The sequence below is a fragment of the Scyliorhinus canicula genome, chromosome 5, assembly GCF_902713615.1.
Source record: "Scyliorhinus canicula chromosome 5, sScyCan1.1, whole genome shotgun sequence".
Taxonomy (NCBI): domain Eukaryota; kingdom Metazoa; phylum Chordata; class Chondrichthyes; order Carcharhiniformes; family Scyliorhinidae; genus Scyliorhinus; species Scyliorhinus canicula.
The window spans coordinates 147,783,756-147,806,930 of NC_052150.1; the positions used below are offsets into that span (position 1 = coordinate 147,783,756).

Below are 23,175 nucleotides of genomic sequence, written 5' to 3' on the forward strand. Positions count from 1 at the left end.
AAGGGCACGGAACACCATTGACGCAGCCGGCAAGGCAACCATGCAGCTGCACACACCGCTAACAGCCCACTTTGAACTTTGTACACGGATCGTATAGGGCACCTCCCTGGGTGCCCTCTGGCCCCAGTGACCGATCAGCTGTATGGGCGCACTCCAGCACAACCAATGCCATCTTGTTGGCTGGGGTGAGTGTGTGTGGCGATTGCAATTTGTATGCAATGCAGCTTGTCAGCCTCATGAGTGTCGATCATGGACCTGGCAAATCCCGCACCGTTTTTCATTGGAAACAAGTGTGGCCCACACGGCACCGGTGCCAGCCCCTCTACGATGGCGGAATCGGTTCAGGTGCAGTTTCAGTTTTTCTGTCGTAAAAGTCCCCAGATTCTGAGTTGGCGTCAACGCTTAGTTTCTGAAACGGAGAATCCTGCCGCCTGTTTTTAGTCCTTGTTTATATTTGGCTACCTGCAATGGTTCTCAAAAAATGAACAATCTGTTCCTCTAAATATGTATTTTATGGTCGACTCTCACATCTGAAATTACATAGTTTGATTTAATTAGCTTTGGTTTAATGATGTTTGAAGCAAACAGCTCCTACCTCCTCTCTTTCTCAACTTGATGAATAAAATCCAAATGCATTCACCAGAAAAAATGTGCATCTGTGCAACAATAAATCCTGATAAATGAATAATTATCATGCAAGATGCTTATGTTCAATGGCGAATTCAAACTACATGTTTAGAGTCAAAGCAAATAGATTTGCCTTTTCATCAATGCACCTTAATTCCTTCAATCACTCACATAACTGCTGAATCCAAATGAAGAATCTTTGTTATTTTGTGAGCTTTAGTTTTTTACCAGTAGGTAGTCAGTGGGAAGAGATTAGCCTGGGCTGGAATACTGGATTTGTATTGCTGAGCAATGAATAATTAAGCATGTTCAACTGGAATTAGGATTATAAAGTATTGTGTTCTGACTGGGAGTTTAATTCAGTGAAATTTGAGATTATACATTTTCACCAGTAACTTCAGAGTGAAATGTCTCCTTAATTATGTCTGTGAATTAGGCTGGATGATTGATGCAGAAAGTCGGCCTAGATTCCGTGAGCTAACCTCCGAATTCACCCGAATGGCCCGAGATCCATCACGCTACCTTGTTATTCAGGTAAGGGACTTTGAAATCGAAGATCACTGACAATAAAAAAGAAAACTATGTTGCTTTGTGGGCAAATTCTTCTTCTGGATTTCCAGTAGGCAAACAAGCTTAACAGAGTGATAGGTGTCTGCAAATGCTATCAAAATGGCAAGTGGGTTCTGACCATCATTTCATATTTCATTGGAAACCCTAATGTGGTCTCTGCATAGGAGCTTCAATATGATGGTTGTAGTATATAAACACTTCAGATAGAGTGCTCAGAGAAAGGTGTTTTATATCTTGATAGCTTGGCTAGAATCTGCCTGTTGTGAGACAATAATCCACTCATTAAACTTTCTAAAATGTTGCAAATGAAACCTAGGTCTTTTCTAAAGCTTATAAATATGAGATTACAAACTGTGAATTGCCTGTCCATGGTAACAAGATGGAGAAACCATTTGAAATATCAGCCCATATCCTCCAAGCTCCAGGACAATGTATCTGGAGGTACCCCAAAGAAATGCTGGGGAACATCACAAACCTCATGCCCTGCCCTGCTGGACGTTTTCACGGCAATTGACCAGGAAGTGCGGTCTTCCCTTAGAAGATTGCCCTACACTGGGAACTATCCAAAAATGCAATTTAAAGCACAAACGTCGGATTGATCCAACTGTCATACATCAATAGTTACCCAGAAAAAGTTAGAAGAATTAAAATTACTTCTGCCTCCTGGGTAGCTATTGTACTAATCTGCCCCTCCTTCCCTCCCCCTCCCCCTTCCCTCCCACAGAACTCCCGGCTACCCCTGACCTCACTATGCCACAAACCCAAGACCCCAATGGGGCACCATCCCAACCCCCTGTAGGACTTTGCACCCCCGGACCCCACAGAAGATCCCACAACCCTCCCTCACGGGACCTCCTGACTACCCTCACTAGCCCCCCAACACCCTGACTTGCATGGGAAACCCTGACTGAAACCACCTGACTGCACACACCCCTACACACCCTACCAGACTGCACAAGCTCCTCGGCCACAACCCTCCCAACCACAATGCCCAACTGCTCACCGCACCCTGACTACACACCTCCCACCTCCCATCCAAACCCACCCCAACCACTTGACTTTCCCTCCCCCCCCCCCCCCCCCCCCCCCCCCCAAAAAAACACCTAACTACCTATCATCCAAACCTACCATATTCCTGGCTTGAAGGTCGATGGGCCTTTAAATGTACCCTTAAATTTACGGGCAGCCTTCGCCATTAGAAAAGTGGGCATGGCCTCTTTACCTGTGACTCTGCAGCCCTCGACAGAAGGCCCCAGGAGGACACTGTAGGACACAGTTCCCGATCTGCCTGACTCGGAAAGTTGGGTGTGAAAAGATCAGAAGGATTTTGAGGTAAATGGCAATCCGACTCTAATTGCCACACCACGGAAGTTCAGGATCATCGATAATTATTATGGTTGTTTTCCAGGGAGAACGTTCCAAGAGAGATTATTGCTAGAGCATAGATTATTAGAAGTTATAAACTATACCAAGGTTGAAACAGCATCACAAAAAGTGATATGTGGATGTGTCCTTTTCAAAACCAAAGGTATAACTGTACACTCACTCTTGAAGATTTTCCTTTTGAATCTCTGTCTCCTTTGTGAAAATTTAACCTAATTTCAAATTGCACCAAGGTCAGGAAGGAAGTCTTAATAGACTTATTTTTCTGCTAGGGTGATGATCACATGCATCTACCAAGTCCAACGGATTCAAGATTTTATCGCACCATAATGGAGGAAGAAGAAATGGAAGATATTGTGGATGCGGATGAATACCTTGTTCCTCATCCAGGATTCTTCAATAGTCCTTCCACATCAAGGACACCCTTATGTGCATCAACAGTGAGTTTCTCAATTTATGAATCAATTTCATAGCATCCTTTTGGCATGTATATCATGATTGTGTATAATCTAATGCCGCTGCAGTCTTGTTAATTGTTTCTTAAAGCAAGTGTAAATTATTTTTCTCTGCTACCTGCAGAATTCACTTATCTATGTGGAATTGTAAAACTTCATTATCACTGTTTTTCATGTTCCAGTCTCAGGACTTAGTCTAAGTTGTTGGTAAAAATATGCAGATGCCTTCTCCAATACCGTATGATAATAAATACTGTTAATTGCCTGGATTTTGCAGTCAGCAGTTAATGAATGCCACCAATTGTTCATTATAATTACACTGGCCCACACATTTGAAATGGGCTTTAGCCCTGTAACCTGCCATTATCAGAAATTCAGAATAGCACAATGTCAGCTACTGTTGCTCCTGGATTATGTTGAGCACAGGGAACCCGGGCCTATGTAAGCAATGGCGACTCTCCTTAACCAATCAGATTGAAGACTCGTTACTGACCAATGCATTATTAAACAGGAAATGTGTATTAGTATTGTTAATTAAATGTACTGAATGGGAACTAAAAAGAAGGGATGAACGCTGGCATTAAGTCTGAGATATAAGAAATAGAACAAGTAAAAATAAATAATGTTTTACTTTTTAAAAGATCTGCAGGCATAATTAAGATGTGAAGGAATGTCTCCCCGCACTTGTAAACTACATTTTCAGCACCAAAAAGGTAGTTTCGTGATGATTAAAATTTATCATATTAAAAGTTCACTTAGACTCGAGTGGACAAAGCCATTTCTGATATGTTCCCTTGGCATCGATACAGCAAATATTCGAAAGAAGCAGAGTAGCTAATACAGTAACCTCTGCATTTAACTGCACATGTGAGGACACCAGGAGTTGCTGTCTGGTTTACTCTTTAATAACAGTGAGCACTGATAGCCTTGTTGTTATTTTTGCCACAGAATCTGGACCAATATCTATGTATTGTCATTTCGAACTTAATCCCTGTTGAGCTGTTTTTTAAGTCCTTAGCCTAAATTGCCAGGTTACATCTTGAAATTCTCACAGGTGATGGATCCTTTCTTAAATGCTATGGTTCAAAGGCTTAATATTCTGGTTTTAAGGCTTCAGTGTTATTGCCATATTAGTATTGCTCTTTTATTCTCAACAGACCATTCGAGGGTGATGTGAATGGGTGAATCTGTATCCTGCTTGACATTATCTTCTCAACACCAAGATATTTAGTCATTTCTTTCATGTGAAAAGGGATTTGATAATTTGGGCACATTTAATATTTATGTTTAGAACCTTTGCATTTCCACTCTGAGAATGAGCCCATTAGGTGTCAGAACTTGCTAAGCATACCTTAGCTTGGCTTTAGCTTATCCTGATAATAAATGCTGAACACAGATTACAGTCCCTTGAATTCATTTTTTTAAAAATAAATTTAGATTACCCAATTATTTTTTCCAATTAAGGGGCAATTTAGCGTGGCCAATCCACCTACTCTGCACATTTTTGGGTTGTGGGGGCGAAACCCATGCAGACACGGGGAGAATGTGCAAACTCCACACAGACAGTGACCCAGAGCCGGGATCGAACCTGGGACCTCAGCGCCGTGAGGCGGTTGTGCTAACCACTAGGCCACAGTGCTGCCCCGTCCCGTGAATTCATGTCATTGACTTTCGCTTTAGTTTGATGGTCTATACTATAAATGCTGAGATTGATGGTCGTGCACATGATGATGTGCTATTATTACGGTTTTGATTTATCACCTCAACTTACACTATATGATGCTTACATTCATCAAAGGAAAGCTAGATTCTAATTTAGCAGAGCCTAGTAATTAAAAGGATCTTGCCACAAGAGCTTTGAATATTGTGTCTTGTTTCTGCTTCTTCAATGTTTCTTCTCATCACTCATCGTCTGCTTATGATTTTTGCCAACAGAGCATGACGAGCAACAACTCATCAACATTAATTAGCAGAAATGGCGTAAGTAGAAAAGCAAATTTATGTCTCCAATTTATGATAGTTTTATTAATTATCGGCACAGATGAGGAAAATACATGAAGCAGTAGTTGCATATTGTTCAATCAATAGAAAGGTTAGCCACACAAGACCTCATTAGTTTAGCAACATTCAGTACCTAACCAAGCTTTTTTGTACTTTACCAACCTAATCAATTCATTCAGAAAGATATCAGAAACTCTGTTTTCTTAATTGGCAAGTGGACAAATACTTCTATTCTTACAAATCTTACAAGGTCATTTATTGTGAATGTTTCAGTGGAAGATTATTTATCAAAGGACTATTTAAGATAATTAAAATGAGGGGGGGATAAAAAATAAAAATATCATCAAATTAAACAGTGATCTTTGTTTATAAAATCTAACAGATAAGTTGGAGAGGGTGGTGTGATAAACTTTCATATTAGTTAAGTGGCCTTCAAGAATCGAGAGTAGCAGGAGGAATTAGTTTTTCAGGTAAGTTATATTCTTCCTGTCAATTTATGTAGATTATTTAGACTTTATGGCCACCCCTCACGGCCGGAATACCCGCAGGCATGGCTAGAAATAGCTCACATCTGGAGATCTGGCTGCGCTGTGATGCCAGCTGCAATTGATTAGTTGGTCACCATTCTTTTTCTCTCAGGTGGTTGTAAGTCTTTGGAACTCTCTTCCTGAAAAGGTGGTGGAAGCAGAGTCTTTGAATATTTTTAAGACAGAGGTGGATAGATTCTTGATAAGCAAGGGGTGATTGGGTGTAGGTGGGAATGTGGAGTTTGGATTAGCCAGGATCTTATTGAATGTCGGAGCAGACTTGAGGGACTAAGTGACCAACTTCTGCTCCTAATTCGTATGTTCATAAGAGGAGCTGAAAATGTAATATTGCAATTCATTCTATCACGACTTACCTACCAACAATGTAACATGCTCAGTGGCGAAAAGCAAATCGACAATTCCATTATGTTTTCTACTCTTTTTATTGTTAATTGTGCAGCACCAAGGAATCCCTTTGAGAGAAGACAGTGAAATGTTACGCTATAGTGCTGATCCAACACTTCCCCCAGATGATGTTGACATAAATGGATGTTTCCAAGCAGCTCCAGGTTTGTGCACCTGATACAATATTATTGTTCTCTTTTGATGCTTGAACTAAATTATAAGTAATGAATAATTTGGTGACTTGCACTGTTTCGTATATTGTTTTATGCATTGGGAAAATGCAATGGATAGCTGTATTCCGCAATGAGTTTTTTTGATTCAGGCTATTCAATCAATTGCTAAGTTCAGTTAAAAAAAAATGCCTCAATTGTTTAATTCATGAAAATATAATGTGATTTTACTCAAAATTATGGCCGCGATCTACCAGCCTCATTGTGTCCAACTCAGGATGTGACGAGGCCGCTAAATCTCCTGAGAGGTAATGGCCTTGTTGCACTTCGTGACATCTAACGAAATCTCACAAGGTGACACAATCTGGATCTCACCCACTGAGGTTGGGATCCAGATTTGCATATTCAAGTGAACAATAAGGCTCAATTGAATATGCTCTCACCCGAGATACCCAAGGCACAGGATCTAACCCGCGTTCCTCGGAGACCTTAAGCGAGCCGTTTAGCACTATTCTCGAACAACGTGGACCAGGCACACCGGCACTTAGGAGTGCCTCCCAGATGGTTGGGAGCCCCTGGGTGGTGGGGCTCTGGGCAGCGTGGTACTCTAGCATTCCCAATGCTGGCCTGGCCAGGCTGGCAGTGCCATTGTGCCTGGGTGGCATCCTGCCCTGGGGGATCGGGCCAGGGGTGCCTTGCCCTTATGAGGTGTTGTGCCGAGGGCTCGAAGACCACCTCATTAGTTGGGGTGTTGGGGGATCTGGAGGCTGCTGTGGGGCAGGTCTCGAGATCAGGGCACCATTTAAAAATGGCGCCCTGATCGCTTTCTGCACTGGCGATCGGAGCTTGGGACTAAGTGCAGCCTCGGCGGGGCATTCCTTGCTGAGGCCGTGAACTGAAGCAGGGTCCCGTTTAATTGCGGGGTTGTTCTCGGCGCTGCCAATGCCAGGAAACACCCAGCTAAATGCAGCCGACATGGGACTCTGTTTCACTTCCATTAAGTAGTGCCTTATATGTTTGTCAGTGTATGTTTTTAAGCTGTTATGTCTCGTTTATATGATAAAAAATCATCAGAAAATCTGTCCCAAGAAGATGTTTGTCTCACCTCTTCACATTCATGGAGCAAGAAGAGATTAGTGTTATTCGCTGTGGCTGAGTACGTTAATATGTTTTCTCTTTTTGTTTTGAAGAGTACATCAACCAAGTTAAGAGAAACCCACTTCCTAATAACTTGAGAAGCCCAGTCTCTGATATGGAAAACCCAGGCTACCAAGAGCTTGTTATGCCTCTCAACCAGAATGGCAGGGGCCCTGCTACTGATTCTCAGTATTTGAACTCATTCCTTGATATAGGAAAGAATGTAGAATATGTGAATGCCTCTGAACCCAGTGGCAAAGCGGGGCTTCAGCCTCTGAATCACTGGAACCAGAATACAAGCCACAATGTGAGCCTGGACAACCCTGAATACCAGCAGAATCTTTTTCCAAAACACACAAAAGTGAATGGTCACATCAGAAATGCTGCTGCTGAGAATCCAGAGTACCTTGGTGTTGTAATGCCACCTACGGGTCAGAAACATTCCACGGTATGACATGGGCCGGCACACCACCAACTGATGGATCAATTCCATGGTGACTTTTAGCTGCAATGAAGCTGGGGTACAGTTACAAATCTTTCCATGGAGGAGACTGGGAAGAAGAGACAATGTGAATATTCCCTCATAACTAAAACAAATCATTCAGATTTTGCCGGTGATGGAACTCTACTCTGACAATTTAAATTAGGTTCAAGCAACCCAGAAATGGAATAGATTTTAGTTTTTCTTCAGTAACATTCCAGTTCTGTTTTTTTAAAATCTCTAAATCACACTTTTGATATATGTAGATAAAGTTTTCGGTGAAATCGCTCAAGCTCAAATTTCAGAAACTGGTGCATACTGTCAAGTTTTGTTTCATAATGTCCGCCTCCATATAGCTGAACGTATTCTTCTCATCACAACACCTGCATATTCATAACATGCAAGTCATTTCGGTTTTACAAAATTGATTTTAAAAAGCTCTTAAAATCCTTTTTCTTAGTATTTGAAAGGAAGCATTAAGTATGGTATCTGAGCAATAGATATGTGATATAAACCTTAATATCCAGGTTAAATGGCCATGGAACGGTAGTGGCTATCGCTGGGAGAAATCACAACAATGAATAATGGGCAAGATGAACAAAGTACCACTGATGGGTTCCGCAGAATGCCACATAAGCTAATTCCGCCTGTTGATTTTGCGCATCTTCAGGCTGAAACTAAGGACGGAATTCTCTGTCGTCGAGATTCACTTTTATGATTGAGGCAGTGCACCCCCCGCCCATGGGGTTCTGAGTGGCATGGGGTGGTTACAATGGGAATTTATTTGCCCTATTTCTTCTCCTCAATTAAGTATGGGGTGAACGCACAATTTTAACAGGTGACTTAATTTGCTTTTCCCCAAACTATCCAAATCTTACCGATAGCTGTGATTAAGTGCAGTATTAATCTTCTCCTGTTTTACCCCTCACTTAGTGTGTCCCTTTCATTCTTCCCCACCTAAAAAGAAAAAAACCTATCATTGTAGCCTGAAATCACTTAACCCAGTATGCAACCCAGCATTGTAGCATTTTCTGTTTTTATTACAACCCTTAAGTTTGTTTCGCTCCATTCCCCGTTGCAAAGTCATGATTGGGAATAAGGTTCTGAAATGAGGCAGCAATTATCATTGAGATGAAACCAAATTTATTCGTACAGAACAGATAAAGTACCGCAGGTGCTGGAAATCTGAAACAAAAGCAGAAAAAGCTGGAAATACTCTGCAGGTCGGTTATCATGTAGAGAGATAAATAATGGGCGGGATTCTCCGTCCCACCGCACCAGTTTCCTGGTACGGCGTGCCCCCGCCGGCAGTGGAATTCTCCATCCCACCAGCCGGCCAATGGGGATTCCCATTGTGGGTAGCCCCACGCCGTCGGGAAATCCACGGGCATGGGGACCTTCCGGTGTAATGGAGAATCCCGACAGCAGAGAATCCAGCCCCATGGCTGGAATTCTCCGGCCATTGCGCCTCTCTTGTCTCGCCAGCAGTGCACCCCAACCCATGGGTTTCCCAGCGGTGTGGGATGGCTTCAGTGGGAAATCCCATTGACAAGCGGCGGGAGTATAGAATCCCTCCGCCAGCGAACGGCACACCGCCGAGGAACTGAGGAACCAGAGAATTAATTCCCATGTTAATTAACTTCACTGAGTTTGCGACCCTTTATCAGAACCCTAACCCCTCCCTTTCTTTCTCTCCACTCCTATTCTGTTGAGTATTTCCAGTATGTTCTGTCTTTATTCATAGGTATTCAGCTTTGCAATATGATATGACTAATCTGTAAAATGTAGTTTAGATTAGAATTTAGAGTTTAAATTTCACCTATTTTTTAAACCAACGCATTCTTTTTTTTTAACCACTATTTCAATTTGATACATTCCTTCTCAACCTCACATCTGAGTATCTCTGTTGATCACTTTCCCCCAAAGATCTTGAAAACAGAGCAAGATCCCGTACCTCAGATTGGTAGATGTGGCTGGCCATCTAAATTACCGTATACTTAGGTCTGTAGTATCCCGCTGGGCAGGTAGGGCCTTAAAATCCTGGCCAGATTATGCAGCGGTTCCTCCCTATGAAAATGACAAAACAGCTGAAACAGATTTCTCTTGGGATGCTCAAAATGACAGAACGGGGCAGCGCAGAACTGAACATTTCTCCCCTTGGCTCAGGAGTGCACCAGTTGCTAATTACAATCGTTATGTCCTTTTTTTCAACTTCACACATGCACATTCCAAACTCGGTGGTTTGTGGTGATCATCAATGGTTTGCAGTTGTTGCAGAACGTTGCCGGGGGACAAAGTAGAAACCATTTTAAATGTATTTGTTGCAATGAGCATCAGGAATTCTCATTTAGTTAGGAGCACTTGCTAAATGATTCTAAGTGAGTAACATGCACGATGGGCCAAATGGCATCCTTCTTTGCTGTATTGTTCCATGATTCTGTGAACAGTGAGACTAATAATCCTGACACCTTCAAGACCATCAGAATATTCAAATAATTGTGCAGGGTGGAAATTGTCAAAATTTATCATTTAAAGGTGAACAAATCAGAATTTGGGACCTCAGTACCTTTTCCGTCCAATATCCCCAATAATTCACTGTTTTCGAGAGCATGTCCCTTTTACCAAGTTCCACAGCGACCTGCACTAATTTCCATTTTTCCCACAAATGGTCCACATCGTCCCATAAATTTTCTTTCCCAGATCCAAACTTTCCTATAATGTGTTCATCAAACTCTATACTTTAACCGAAACCTCAATTCCATTCTAAATTATACTTCAAATAATATGTATTTTATCTATTCAATAGGAGATATTCTGGTCATGGGTAACAAAAAAGCAACATGTAGCAACTTAATTCCCATCCAGCCTCTGTGCTTACCATTCTTGGCTGGTTTACTTCAAAACTGAAATGTATTTTCTTCTCTGTAAATGACTTTTCTTTGGTCATTGCCTGCCATCTTGCAGCTGAGAAGGCAAGCATGCCGGCTAATGCCGCTGCTTCTTCGAACCAATTGGTTAGAACTGCCACAAACCTCTCAGTTGAGACTGCAGGGTGTCACATGGCTCAGGTTGGAACTGAGCAGAATGGGATCAATGGGTGAATTTATTATGCTCTCCCGAGGTGAGTTTGGAGGCAGAGGGCCTTTAATTGGTTGGGAGGGTGTCAGGTGGGGTCCCTGCACCTTCCTGCCTCCATCCGATGTTGTCTGGGACAGGATGGCACTGGACTGCCTTGCCACCCTGATGTCAATTGAGGATTTTGAGTGATTAATTAATGGCCACCTGAGGGCTGGTATTCAATCAGTGGCAGGTGGGATATTCATCACTTTGGAGCCCTAGAAGCAAACCCCTTCATGTTTGCTTGTGGGCACCTGGACAGGGACCCTCATTGTCAGCAACACCGTGCCTGATTGAGGAACCCAAAAAGGTATCCCGCTGAGAGCCACCCCCTGCCCTTCCGATCTCCCTGCCTCCACTCCCTGTACAATGTCCCTGTGAAACGTGGTTCTGTATTGAACAATCCCAATGCAATACCCATAGTTGAACCTTCTTTTATGGCCTTCCTAATTTCTGTTCTATCTTCAGCTATTCCTTTTTTAAAAAAAATATTTTATTGAGGCATATATAATTTTAACAACAGTTTTCAAGAAGAACAATCAACAGAACAAATAACACCCACCCAACCGGACCTTCAGCTATTCCTGACAAATTTCAAATGATGACCATTAATGTCCTCCTGCTTCTATGTGTTAATAAATTTGATTGAGGTGACGTAATGTTTGTGAAGTACGAAGACAGCTGAGTTATATGGATGAAGGATAATAGAAATGAGGGTAATTGTAACAATAGGGATAGTGTAGCTTTTTTAAACTATGTACATTTTTGCAGGCAAATGTTGCTGAGATTTAGTAATTTAAAAAAGAATTGTTGATGTGATGCACTATTTGTATAAAAATGAAATCCAGTCTTTTTATATGATGTATTGATAATAAGAAATCAATATATGCTTATATGTATATTGTGTTCAAAAAGAAAAAATGAAATGTATGCCACTGTAAACAATTTTAATCACTTGTCAAATACTTTGATCGCTTCTTTGAGACAGGACAGACATTTAAGATTTTAAGCACATTAACTTTAATGGAGATATTTGGAAGTTTTATTCGATTTAACAAGAATAATTTGACGCTTCACAGTTACTTAAAGCAATAGAAAAATCTGGCCTTTCTGGAGGTAGACATTAACATGGATCACTGCCAATCCATTATCACCTGTATTTACCATTTTACAAAGCTCCTGGCATAAAAAACGATTACATGCCGTATTTACAAGACAGTAACATTTTTGTATGCGTATATTTTACTAAATCTGTTTCTTTTCCACAGAAGTATAAAACCACTAGCGCATGAAATAAAAGGTTTGTGAAACGTCACGGACTCAGCTTGGTTTGGTGTTGATTTTTTCATTACTAATTGATTTTGTGATCATTTTCTTTCCTGAAAGTCACTCTATTTTTCAATTAACAACTGCAATAATTGAACCAAAAAGCTAGAGCAGTTAATACTCAAAGAGGTGCAAGAAGTTCAGAAGGACGAGTTTAATGAAATATTATTTTGGAAATAGAATAAGCTTGTTATCGTCTGTTTGATCATCCTTTTTTTGAACATGAACCTCACATTAGCCTGTATCCTATCCGTGGTAACCTACCCAGTGTCCATTTACTCTCTGAGATGATTGTCAGAGCCTCACAAATCTGCCTCCTCATGTATTGGCATCCTGGGATAAATATCATGGGGTGGATGCCCCAATCCCCGATGTCGATTTGGGGGAGACTAGATCCTTGGCCGAAAAACAGGATTGGCGCCCACTCTGATGCTCCAGTCCTCCGGTAGCGGCGACAGAAAGCTGCATGCCCTGTGGCACCATGCAAATGGCTGATTTGCACCCATTGGCATCTGATTAAGGAGCTGGAAGCCAAAACTCCACCCGCCCGACCCCCCCGCCCCCCCATGCCCCCTGCCATGATACACTCCAGTCCTCTCAGCTGAGAGTTACGTGGGCATGAATTGGTGCAAATATTTTACCAGCGGGGCCCAGGTTCCATGGCCATTGAGGGGGATCAAAGCAGCACGCAAACTTTTTGGGTTTGCTCGAGGGTGTATGCCTGGACCCCTCGGAGTCCCTCGGGATCTGGGTGCCCTGGTTCTGACCCCCATTGCTACATAAAATCATTTAAACCCACCCCCTGGCTGCAAGTTACAGGCTCCTGGTTGTTGTGACTGCTGACAGTATCCTGCAAATGCTCTGAAGGCTTCCAGTTATGTGGAAACCCACTCAACCTGTACATCAGGAAACCCTCATACCCCAGCAGTATCATTAAGGGGATGGACGTGGCCATGCTCAGTCGATGGCCCACCATGTGCTGACACTCCTCAGAACTGCATTCCTCAGAAATGCTGCCCCACAGCAGAGGAAGCAAGGGATTAGCAGACCTCACACAAACAAAGGACACTTGCACCGTGGCTGTTGGAACCCTCCCTGGCACACAGCCACTGCCAGAATAGAAGTCTCACCAGTGACACTATCAGCTAGCCCACTCCCGAGGAACACGAGATGTCTCCATGCCCTGCCTGTCCACCGCAGGGCATGGAGTGTCCTGATCACATCCATCTTGCCCTTGACAAGCTCCCTGTCATAACCTATGTGTAAAACCCAGGCTGCAGATAACATGGCAGCTAAGGTCCCAACAAATACACACAGCCCTCGCTCACCCCAATCTGTAGGACTTGCCGCACACCAGGCCCTTAGCATGTTTGGTGAATGTAACTCTGTAATTCACACTGATATATATATATGAGACCGTACGATTGTAAGCGCAGTTGTGTTGCCCGACCACTAGGGGGAGTAGCTCTGGGAATGCTTCGGAGTTTGTACAGGGCTCCACCCTTGGCTCCGCCCACGGCTCCTCCCCCTGGACTGCTATATAAATATCAATGCCCAGAGCCAGCCGACCAGTTCATCGAGAGTTCAACGTGTAACAAGCTGGCTCTGTAGTAAGTAGATTAAAACCATTTTTCATATCTCAAAGCACGTGTCTAGTGAATTGATGGTCTCATCGATTTAATCTACTTAAGAAACAGTCAGGATCAATCATGGAATCAGCCCTCACGCCTGAGCGACTGGAACTCGACCCGCAGGATGCAGAGGCAAAATAAATTTTTTTCTCATTGGCTGCAGTATTTTAAAGCCTACCTGGCGGAAGCAAGCATAGACGAAACAACGGAGGAGCAGAAACAGCCTACTGCACGCGAGGGTGAGCCACAGAATCTCTACTCAACTAAACTCTGCCTGTTCGTATACTGAAGCCTTAGCGCTACTCGACAAAATGTATGTGAGGCCTGTTAATGAAGTCTACACACGACACGTGTTCACTACTTGCCGCCAGCGGCCTACGGAATCGCACGCAGAATTCCTGAGAGAGCTTAAAACTTTAATCTAGTGACTGTAATTACCAGGCAGTTACCGTGGCAGAACATAGAGAACTTGCTGTACGCGATGCCTTTGTTGCGGGCCTTAGGTCAAATTACGTGCGCCAGCGACTGCTGGAAAAGGGGGCCCTAAATCTTGAAGCGACTGTTGAACTTGCTACCACTATGGAGGTCTCGTTTCGCAGCCTCACCTCGTTCCCCGCGGACCCCGCGACCCCGTCATGGGCCCCCGACCAGCGACTCCCCCAGGCCTGCACCGTGCGGCCGCCCAGCCACAATGCTGCCCCAGCCTGCCACTTTTGTGGCCAGAATCAGCACTCGCGGCAGCACTGCCCGGCCCGCAATGCGACCTGCAGCAGCTGTGGGCGAAAAGGACACTATGCCAGAGTGTGTCTGGCGGAGAAAGCCCCAGCCTCTAACCCTCCCACGGCTCAAAGCACTCGTTCCCTGAATTCACAGGCCCGCAGGCCCCAAAATGCTGCAGCCTGTATGCTGACTCGGCCCCCACCCGACATGTGCGACTCATGGGGGCGACCATCTTGGCAATCCTCCTCCATGCGGCCGGCCATGTGCGGCTCATGGGGGTGGCCATCTTGGGATCCATCCCCTACAAACTCTGAAACTCACCTCGATGACTACGAACTCAGAGGGCAGTCATCATGGGGCCACTCCAGCACAGCTGATCGAGCCGCCGACTACCCGCAACTCAGCGCAGTCACTCTGGACCAATCGCGCCCGAAGCATCTGCGTAACTCGATGGCGACGGTCCAAATTAACGGGTACAGCACACCGTGCCTTTTCGACTCTGGGAGCACTGAGAGCTTTATACACCCAGATCTGGTAAAACGCTGTTTGCTCCCCGTTTTCCCCGCGCGGCAAACTACCTCCCTTGCTTCTGGCTCCCACTCTGTCCAGATCCAAGGGCGCACTGCCACGACGCTCACAATCCAAGGCACTAGCTATGCCAAATTCCAGCTCTACGTCCTGCCCGAACTCTGCGCCCCACTCTTATTGGGCCTAGATTTTCAGTGTAACCTCAAGAGTCTCACCCTCAGTTTCAGCGGGCCCCTACCCCCACTCACTATCTGCAGCCTAGCCACGCTGCGAATCTCCCCCCCCCTCCTCTCTTTGCCAATCTCACCCAGGACTGTAAACCCGTAGCCACTCGCAGCAGGCGGTACAGCCTGCAGGATAGGGTATTCATCATTTCAGAGTTCCGAAGGCTTCTCAGACTATAGTCTGACCATTAATATGTTAACGCTCATCGGCGCGTACCCCCTCCCCAGGATTGCAGACATGGTAAATCAGATCGCCCAGTATCGGCTCCTTTCCGCGGTCGATCTGAAGTCTGCATACCACCAGCTCCCAATCCGCCCGGAGGACCGCCACTACACGGCATTCGAGGCCGATGGCCGCCTCTTCCATTTCCTCCGGGTTCCCTTCGGCGTCACTAATGGGGTTTTGGTGTTCCAACGAGCAATGGACCGAACGGTGGACCAGTACGGGCTGCGGGCCACGTTTCCGTACTTTGATAACTTTACCATCTGCGGCTATGACCAGCAGGACCACGACGCCAACCTCCACCGTTTTCTCCAGACGGCCCAAAAATTAAACCTCACTTATAACAAGGAGAAATGCGTTTTCCGCACGACCAGACTAGCCATCCTCGGCTATGTCGTGGAAAACGGAGTCCTGGGTCCCGACCCGGACCGTATGCGCCCCTCTTAGAACTCCCTCTCCCTCATTGTCCCAAGGTCCTCAAACGGTGCTTGGGATTCTTTTCGTGTTATGCCCAGTGGGTCCCTTAATATGCGGACAAAGCCCGCCCACCCTTTAAGGCCACACTATTTCCCCTGTCAGCTGAGGCGCGCCAGGCCTTCAACTGCATCAAGGAGGACATCGCCAAAGTGGCCATGCGGTCGGTGGATGAATCCACCCCCTTTCAGGTTGAGAGCGACGCCTCAGAGGTAGCTCTTGCAGCCACTTTAAATCAGGCACCGAGACCAGTCGCATTCTTCTCCCGAACCCACTCCGCTTCGGAACTCCGACACTCGGCAGTCGAAAAAGAAGCACAAGCCATTGTGGAGGCTATTCGTCACTGGAGGCACTACCTCACAGGTAGGAGGTTCACCCTCATCACCAACCAAAGATCGGTTGCCTTCATGTTTGACAACTCGCAAAGGGGCAAAATTAAAAACGATAAAATTCTGCGGTGGAGGATCGAACTCTCCACCTATAGCTACGATATTAAGTATCGACCGGGGAACCTTAACGAGCCCCCAGATGCCCTATCTGCGGGACATGCGCCAGCGCACAGAACGACCACCTGAAAGTCATCCAGAATGACCTCTGTCACCCGGGGCACCCGGCTCACCCACTACATCAAAGCCCAAAATCTGCCTTTCTCCACTGAGTAAAAGCCGTCACCAGAGACTGCCCAATCTGTGCGGAGTGCAAACCGCACTTCTATAGACCAGACAGGGCCCACCTGGTCAAGGCTTCTAGGCCCTTTGAACGCCTCGCGATCGATTTCAAAGGGCCGCTCCCCTCAACTAACAGGAACGTTTACTTCTTAAACGTCATAGATGAGTTCTCCCGCTTCCCCTTTGCTATCCCGTGCGCCGATATGACCTCCCACACAGTCATTAGGGCCCTGCATAGTATCTTCACCCTGTTTGGTTTCCTCAGCTATGTACACAGCGACCGGGGTTCGTCCTTCATGAGCGACAAGCTGCGTCAGTACCTGCTCGACAAGGGCATCGCCTCGAGCAGGACTACCAGCTACAACCCCAGGGGGAACGGGCAGGTGGAGAGGGAGAATGCGACCGTCTGGAAGACCGTCCTACTGACCCTCCGGTCCAGGAATCTCCCAGTCTCCCATTGGCAGGATGCCCTCCCAGATGCGCTCCACACTATGAGGTCACTCTTATTCACCGCGACCAACCACACCCCTCACGAGAGGCTCTTTATCTTTTCCAGGGGCACTACCACGGGGGTCTCCCGTGGTAGTGCCCCTCATGGCTGAAGACACCGGGCCCTGTACTGCTGAGGAAGCACGTCAGGACGCACAAAACTGACCCCCTTGTAGAGAAGGTACGCCTGCTTCACTCAAACCCCCAGTACGCCTTCGTAGAGTTCCCTGACGGCCGTCAGGACACGTATCTCTCCAGGACCTAGCACCCGCTGGATCCAGCATCCCCACTATCACTGCAGAGGTACCACTCACTCTACACCCCATCCAGCCGCCCCCTCGCGCTCTTCAGCCCACTAGCTCGCTACATTTGTTTCGCGCACCCGCACCGGCTAACCCCCAGTGCCCCCAGTCCCCAGTCGAATCAGACGGGTATGGAGCTCGGATGGAATCACCCCCAGTGTCCGCCATCGTACCCCAACCCACAACACCCATCCAGCCACCACAACAGGCTGCAACTCCGGTGCCCCGCAGATCGCAGCGGACGACTTGACCACCGGACAGACTCAATTTATGAACCACCACCCCGCCGGACTTGATTTTTTTGTAGGGGGTGAATGTGGTGAATGTAACTCTAAAATTTACACTGTGATATATATATGAGACCGTGCGATTGTAAGTGCAGTTGCGTTGCCTGACCACTAGGGGGAGTAGCTCTGGGAATGCTTAGGTGTTTGTACAGGGCTCCACCCTTGGCTCCGCCCACGGCTCCTCCCCCTGGACTGCTGTATAAATATCGATGCCCAGAGCCAGCCGACCAGTTCATCGAGAGTTCAACGTGTAACAGGCTGGCTCTGTAGTAAGTAGATTAAAACCACTTTTCATATCTCAAAGTAGGTGTCTAGTGAATTGATGGTCTCGTCAGCATGGTGTGGCTGCACAGTATGAACATATCCACCACGCAAGCAGTTGCCACACTCCTGGTGGGATAGTACAAGACCCATCCAGTGAGGTGACCCCAGTAGACCTCACTGGAAGGAACAGGGCAGGGGTTATAGAGCCTATTGCTAACACCGGTTGTGGTAGCCACCGGTCTCCTTGTTGGCACGGACTGGTGGTGAGGATAGAGGCTCACCACATTGCAGGCCAGGTGCCAGTCACTGATGGGGACAGGGATGCAATGCAGAAGGGGCTTGAGTTGGGGTTGGGAACAGGCTGAGGTGACACAGCTAAATAACTCAGGGTAACCATGTAACCTGGTGGCATTGAACAGTCAAGGTAATCCTCGTCTTGCTGACATTCTCTGTCTCCACCCCCCCTCCCGCCCCCATCCCCTGCAGAAACATACAGCCAGCTATGCTCACAGCCTAGATCTGCTGTTCTTGTGGGTGCACAGTGGCGAGAGTGCCATTGTCAGCCCGGGGAGGGCACTGTACAAGAGGAGACTGCCCCTGTAGAGCAGAGGACAGCTGGTGAGGCTCAGACTTCTAACAGACCGAGGAGGAAGTGCGAAAGAGGCACCGAAATCAGGCCACATATATACCGTTGCCGCCTGTCCTTCGAGGAGCTGCCGGACTGCATATGTCGACTCCGGCTCAGCAGGCAGATTGTGTGCCACCTGTGCCAGATAGTGGCGTACCTGGCACGGGGGGTATGGAGAATGACACCCGCTCCCAGTGGCTGTGAAGGTGATGGTCACCTTGAACATTTATGACTTTGGCTCATTCCAGGGCCCGAACGGGGACCTATGTGGGATTTCGCAAACGTCCGTGCACAAGTGCATCCGTGCTGTTGCCCTCCAAGCACTGGTTCGACATGGAGTACCCTCATCAATAGGAATGGCTTCCAATCCATGAATACACAATTGATGTGCAAACATAACCTGCACATCATGCACACCTGCACCCGATATCCAGGCAGCGTGCGCAATGCATGTGTCCTGCCACACTCGCCAGTCCCTGTCACCTTTGCGACTCTCCCTCGGGTGAGGAGTTGGCTAGTTGGCAACAAGGATTACCCACTGAGGTCATGGCGAATAGCACCTGTGTGGAGGCCCCAGAGGAGGCGGAGAACCATTATTGCACAACAACCCCCCACCCCCACCTCCAAGACTCTCTACCCTTCCCTCTCCCTCTGTCCTTCAGTTCACCTTTCCTTTAGCCTTCCATCCGTTCCCACCACACAGCTCCCACCCCCACTGCTCCAAAACTCATACCAGCATCACCACAGTGTGTTGGCCCTGGGTTGGCAGTATTAGCGGGACTTTTCCCTGGGATGGAGGAGGATGACGACTCGCTGTGACATGAGCTCTGCCATTCCTCATTGTCTGACAAAGTCTTTGACTCCATTATTTAAGGTAACTTACCCCTGTCCAGCTGGATGTTCCCTACATATGTGCTGGCAATTCCTTCCAGCGGGCCCTTCTCATTGGTTGGCGGATGGGGGAGGTTGCGGGAGATGGTGAGTGGTTAGGGCTCACTATCTGGGGATGCTGTCATACAAGGTGGGTTCACAGTGCTGCCCCCATGCCCTGCCACCTCTCGCTGAGGATGTAACCATGTGGGATGTTTATATGTCATGGGCGACTCACCCCCCACCACCCCCACCCCAGCCCACCCAGCCGCTGCACAACCCCCAGCCCCGGCCTATCCTTCACACCCGTGAGTCAGAGCTTAGAGGCTGATTGGACAGGTGGTGCAAAAGTGTTTAATAGTGACTATTTACATCATGTGTGCTCTTCCCTCTTACTATCAACTCTATACTACACCCGTGCCAACTTAAGGATGCGGTTCAACAGAAAAATTGCTAAATGTCATTTTGGCATGACTGGGGTGTTTCTTGACAGTCGTGTTGGCAAGATCATGGCCCATATTAAACTGCACTTAGTGCCGGAAATGAGCCCCGACGAGCGTCTCATCATTACTGGCTGCCTCGCTGTCAGATTCACCAGAGTCATGCCTCAGTGTTTCGCTGCTAACAAGGGGGAGCTGTTTCTAAATGTTCCTTCACCACTCAATCCCAGTCAACACACAAGCATGGCAGCACGAAGACCTGCTCCTTACTTTGGGGATACCAAGCTGGCCAGGCTTCTCAACGCAGTCAATGCCAGATGGGACATCCTGTTCTCCCGATGGGGGTCGGAGGATCAGCAGAAGGGTCACCAATACCGCCTGGGAGGCAGTGACAGAGGCTGTCCGTGCAGGCAGCATGACGAGGACCTCCGTCCAATGTTGGAAGAGGACCAACAACCTCCAACGAGCTGCAAGGGTGAATTATCACCTCCCTCCTGTCATCAGTCCTGCTTTTCACCCATCAGATTCCCAACCAACCCCACCAATCCGCTGTCTGACACCTCATACCCCCCCGCCCCCAACATCCAATCTTCGTGCTTTCTCCTCAGAACACATGGCACCCACCATGTCCAGGTACGATGCCCAAGTATGCCATCTGCTATAGACCTCCCCTGACCCATCAAGTGTGCAGCTCACAATGCTCCTTTTCTTTGTCCTTGCACACTGTCTTCATACTTAGCTATGAAGCGAGAGACTGCTCACAGTCACAGGGTGTTAAAGTGACCTTCAGCATAGAACCAAGAGCAGAGCTCTGTCCTGAATGTGTTTGGTATGACAGACAGGCAGCAGCTGTAGTTGCCCTTGTTCTGGGTATCCACAATAATTAAAGATCACTTGAAGACCTCACTGAGGGAAAGCCCATAAAGCCCAGGGGCAAATCCAGACCTGGAATGTTTCAGCCCCCCAACCAAGCCCAGCCATCCTGAGAGTGTCACCCCCCCCCCCCCCCCCCACTCCACCACTCATCCAGCCCCCAAAACCTCCTACATCACCCCCACTCTCCCACCACGCTCCCATGTGCTCACTCCCGCACAAAACCCCCCATTCCCCACCCCACCCCCTCATCATCATCCCATCCCACACCTTCTCTCCCCCCCCCCCCCCACCCCCCCCCCCCCCACCCCTCCTCCCCACCACCCAACTGCACAGTTCCCATGATTCTACATTGGTGGCAACATGTAGTGTCTACAACGTAGAATCCAGCATCATATATCTCTAAATTTATTTGTTTTCAGTCCATCTAATCTGTCCAGGATTTCCATATGATTAAATTATTTTCTGTGCCATATCTTTTTTTGTGAAGGGTAGTCTTGCAAATGTCTTCCCCTAACAATCCTTGGAGGAAGTATTCTGTCAGAATATTAGCTCATGTCAATCCTCTGTTTCAAGGCCATTTGCAACTATTATCGTTTCCATCCCTCCTTTTGTCTGCCCTCATTCCATTCAGATATTAGAGGGAAGAATATGGTGGCCCTTAGTCTCAGCAGATAGTTTATATTCTGAGATTTGCTTTCCAGGCTTCTCTCTGGCCTTCTGATAACCCTTTTAACATATTTATGCATTTTCATGTATTCATCTCAGTGTGATTCTTCTCCTTGCTGTCAGTAAGATTCAGAGACTGCTTTACCTCAGACATACTTTGTCTATTTAGGGTCATGTTTGCTGATTAGTGGTCATTGATTTTAGAAATGTAATTATCTTGAATTATCAGCATCAGAATTTTAAAATATTGTTGATTATTGAAGGAATGGTTGTTATGTCATAGAGTCATTCAGGCCCACCATGTCTATGCCGACCATCAAATACCAATCTATACTGATCCCATTTACCAGCAGTTGGTCCATAGCCTACTATGCCTGGAAAATTTAAGTGCTCATCCAGATGCTTCTCTTTTTAAAATTGTTCCAATTAAGGGGCAATTTAGCGTGGCCAATCCACCTACCCTGTACATCTTTCGGTTGTGGGGGTGAGACCCACGCAGACCCAGAGAGAATGTGCAAACTCCACACGGACAGGAACCCGAGGCCGGGATCGAACACGGATTCTCGGCGCCGTGAGGCAGTAGTGCTAACCACTGCACCATTGTGCAATCTTCCAGATGTTTCTTAAATATTTCAGGAGTAGCTGCCCCCACCAGCCACTCAGCCAGCGCATTCCATATTTCCACCACCCTCTGTGTGAAAAAATATTTCCTCAACTCCCCTCTAAACCAATTGCTCCTCATCTTAAACTTATGCCCTTTAGGAGACACCTCTGCCATGGAGAAAAGATTCTTATGATCTACCCTGTTTATGCCTCTCATAATTTTGTATACCTATATCAGATCCCCCTCAGCCTCCTCTGCTCCAGAGAAAACAAACCCAGCCTATCCAGTCTCCCCTCATAGCTGAAATATTCCATCCCCAGGCAACATCCTGGTGAATCTCCTCTGCACCCCCTCCAGTGCAATTACGTTCATCCCATGGTGTGGCGACCCCATCTTTTGTGGAATGCCTCACTCACCCCCTTCAAAGCAAATTTCACCTTTTCCAGATACAAAAACTCCATTAGATACCCCAGCTACACCAAGGCACAGGGTGGAGCAACTGACCTCCACCCCAACAGGACCCGCCTGCGAGCAATCAGTGAAGTGAAGGCTAAAACCCCCATTCTTCGGTCTGCAGCTCCAGCAAGTCTGATACCCTAAATATTGGCTCGTAACCCACATGTAAGACTGCCGACGTTAGGGCAGGACCGGAACATATGCGTGTGATTGTTCGGGACCCTCCCACACCGCTCACATGTATCCTCCATGCCTTCAAACAACTGTCTCATCCTCTACTTCATCAGGTGTGCTCTATGTACCACCTTTAGCTGTATCAACCCAAGCCTCGCACATGAGTTTGAGGCATTCACCCTCCGTAGCACCTCACACCACAACCCCTCCTCCAGCACTAACCCACCTCCTCCTCCCAAATGGTCTTGATCCCCCATAGAAACACCGTGGGCGCGATTCTCCGCCCCCCATGCCGGGTGGGAGAATAGCGGGAGGGCCTCCCGATATTTTTTACGCCCTCCCGCTATCCCCCCCCCCCCCCCCCCCCCCACGCCCGACCCACACCACGAATCGCCGCTCGCCTTTTTTGTACGAGCGGCGATTCTCCGAGGCCGATGGGCCGAGCGGCCGGG

General features: G+C 47.1%; 1 protein-coding gene across 1 annotated transcript in view; it reads left to right on the top strand.

Annotated features, from left to right (window-relative positions):
* egfra (epidermal growth factor receptor a (erythroblastic leukemia viral (v-erb-b) oncogene homolog, avian)) overlaps positions 1-8,720 on the top strand; it is a 307,739-nt gene extending 299,019 nt beyond the window's left edge. The window contains exons 24-28 of the mRNA XM_038797793.1: positions 1,064-1,161; positions 2,853-3,020; positions 4,971-5,015; positions 6,024-6,132; positions 7,329-8,720. Of these exons, the coding sequence (XP_038653721.1) occupies positions 1,064-1,161; positions 2,853-3,020; positions 4,971-5,015; positions 6,024-6,132; positions 7,329-7,729 (821 nt within the window). The 3' untranslated portion in view covers positions 7,730-8,720. The remainder of the gene's footprint in view (positions 1-1,063; positions 1,162-2,852; positions 3,021-4,970; positions 5,016-6,023; positions 6,133-7,328) is intronic.
* Positions 8,721-23,175: the final 14,455 nt, after the last annotated feature.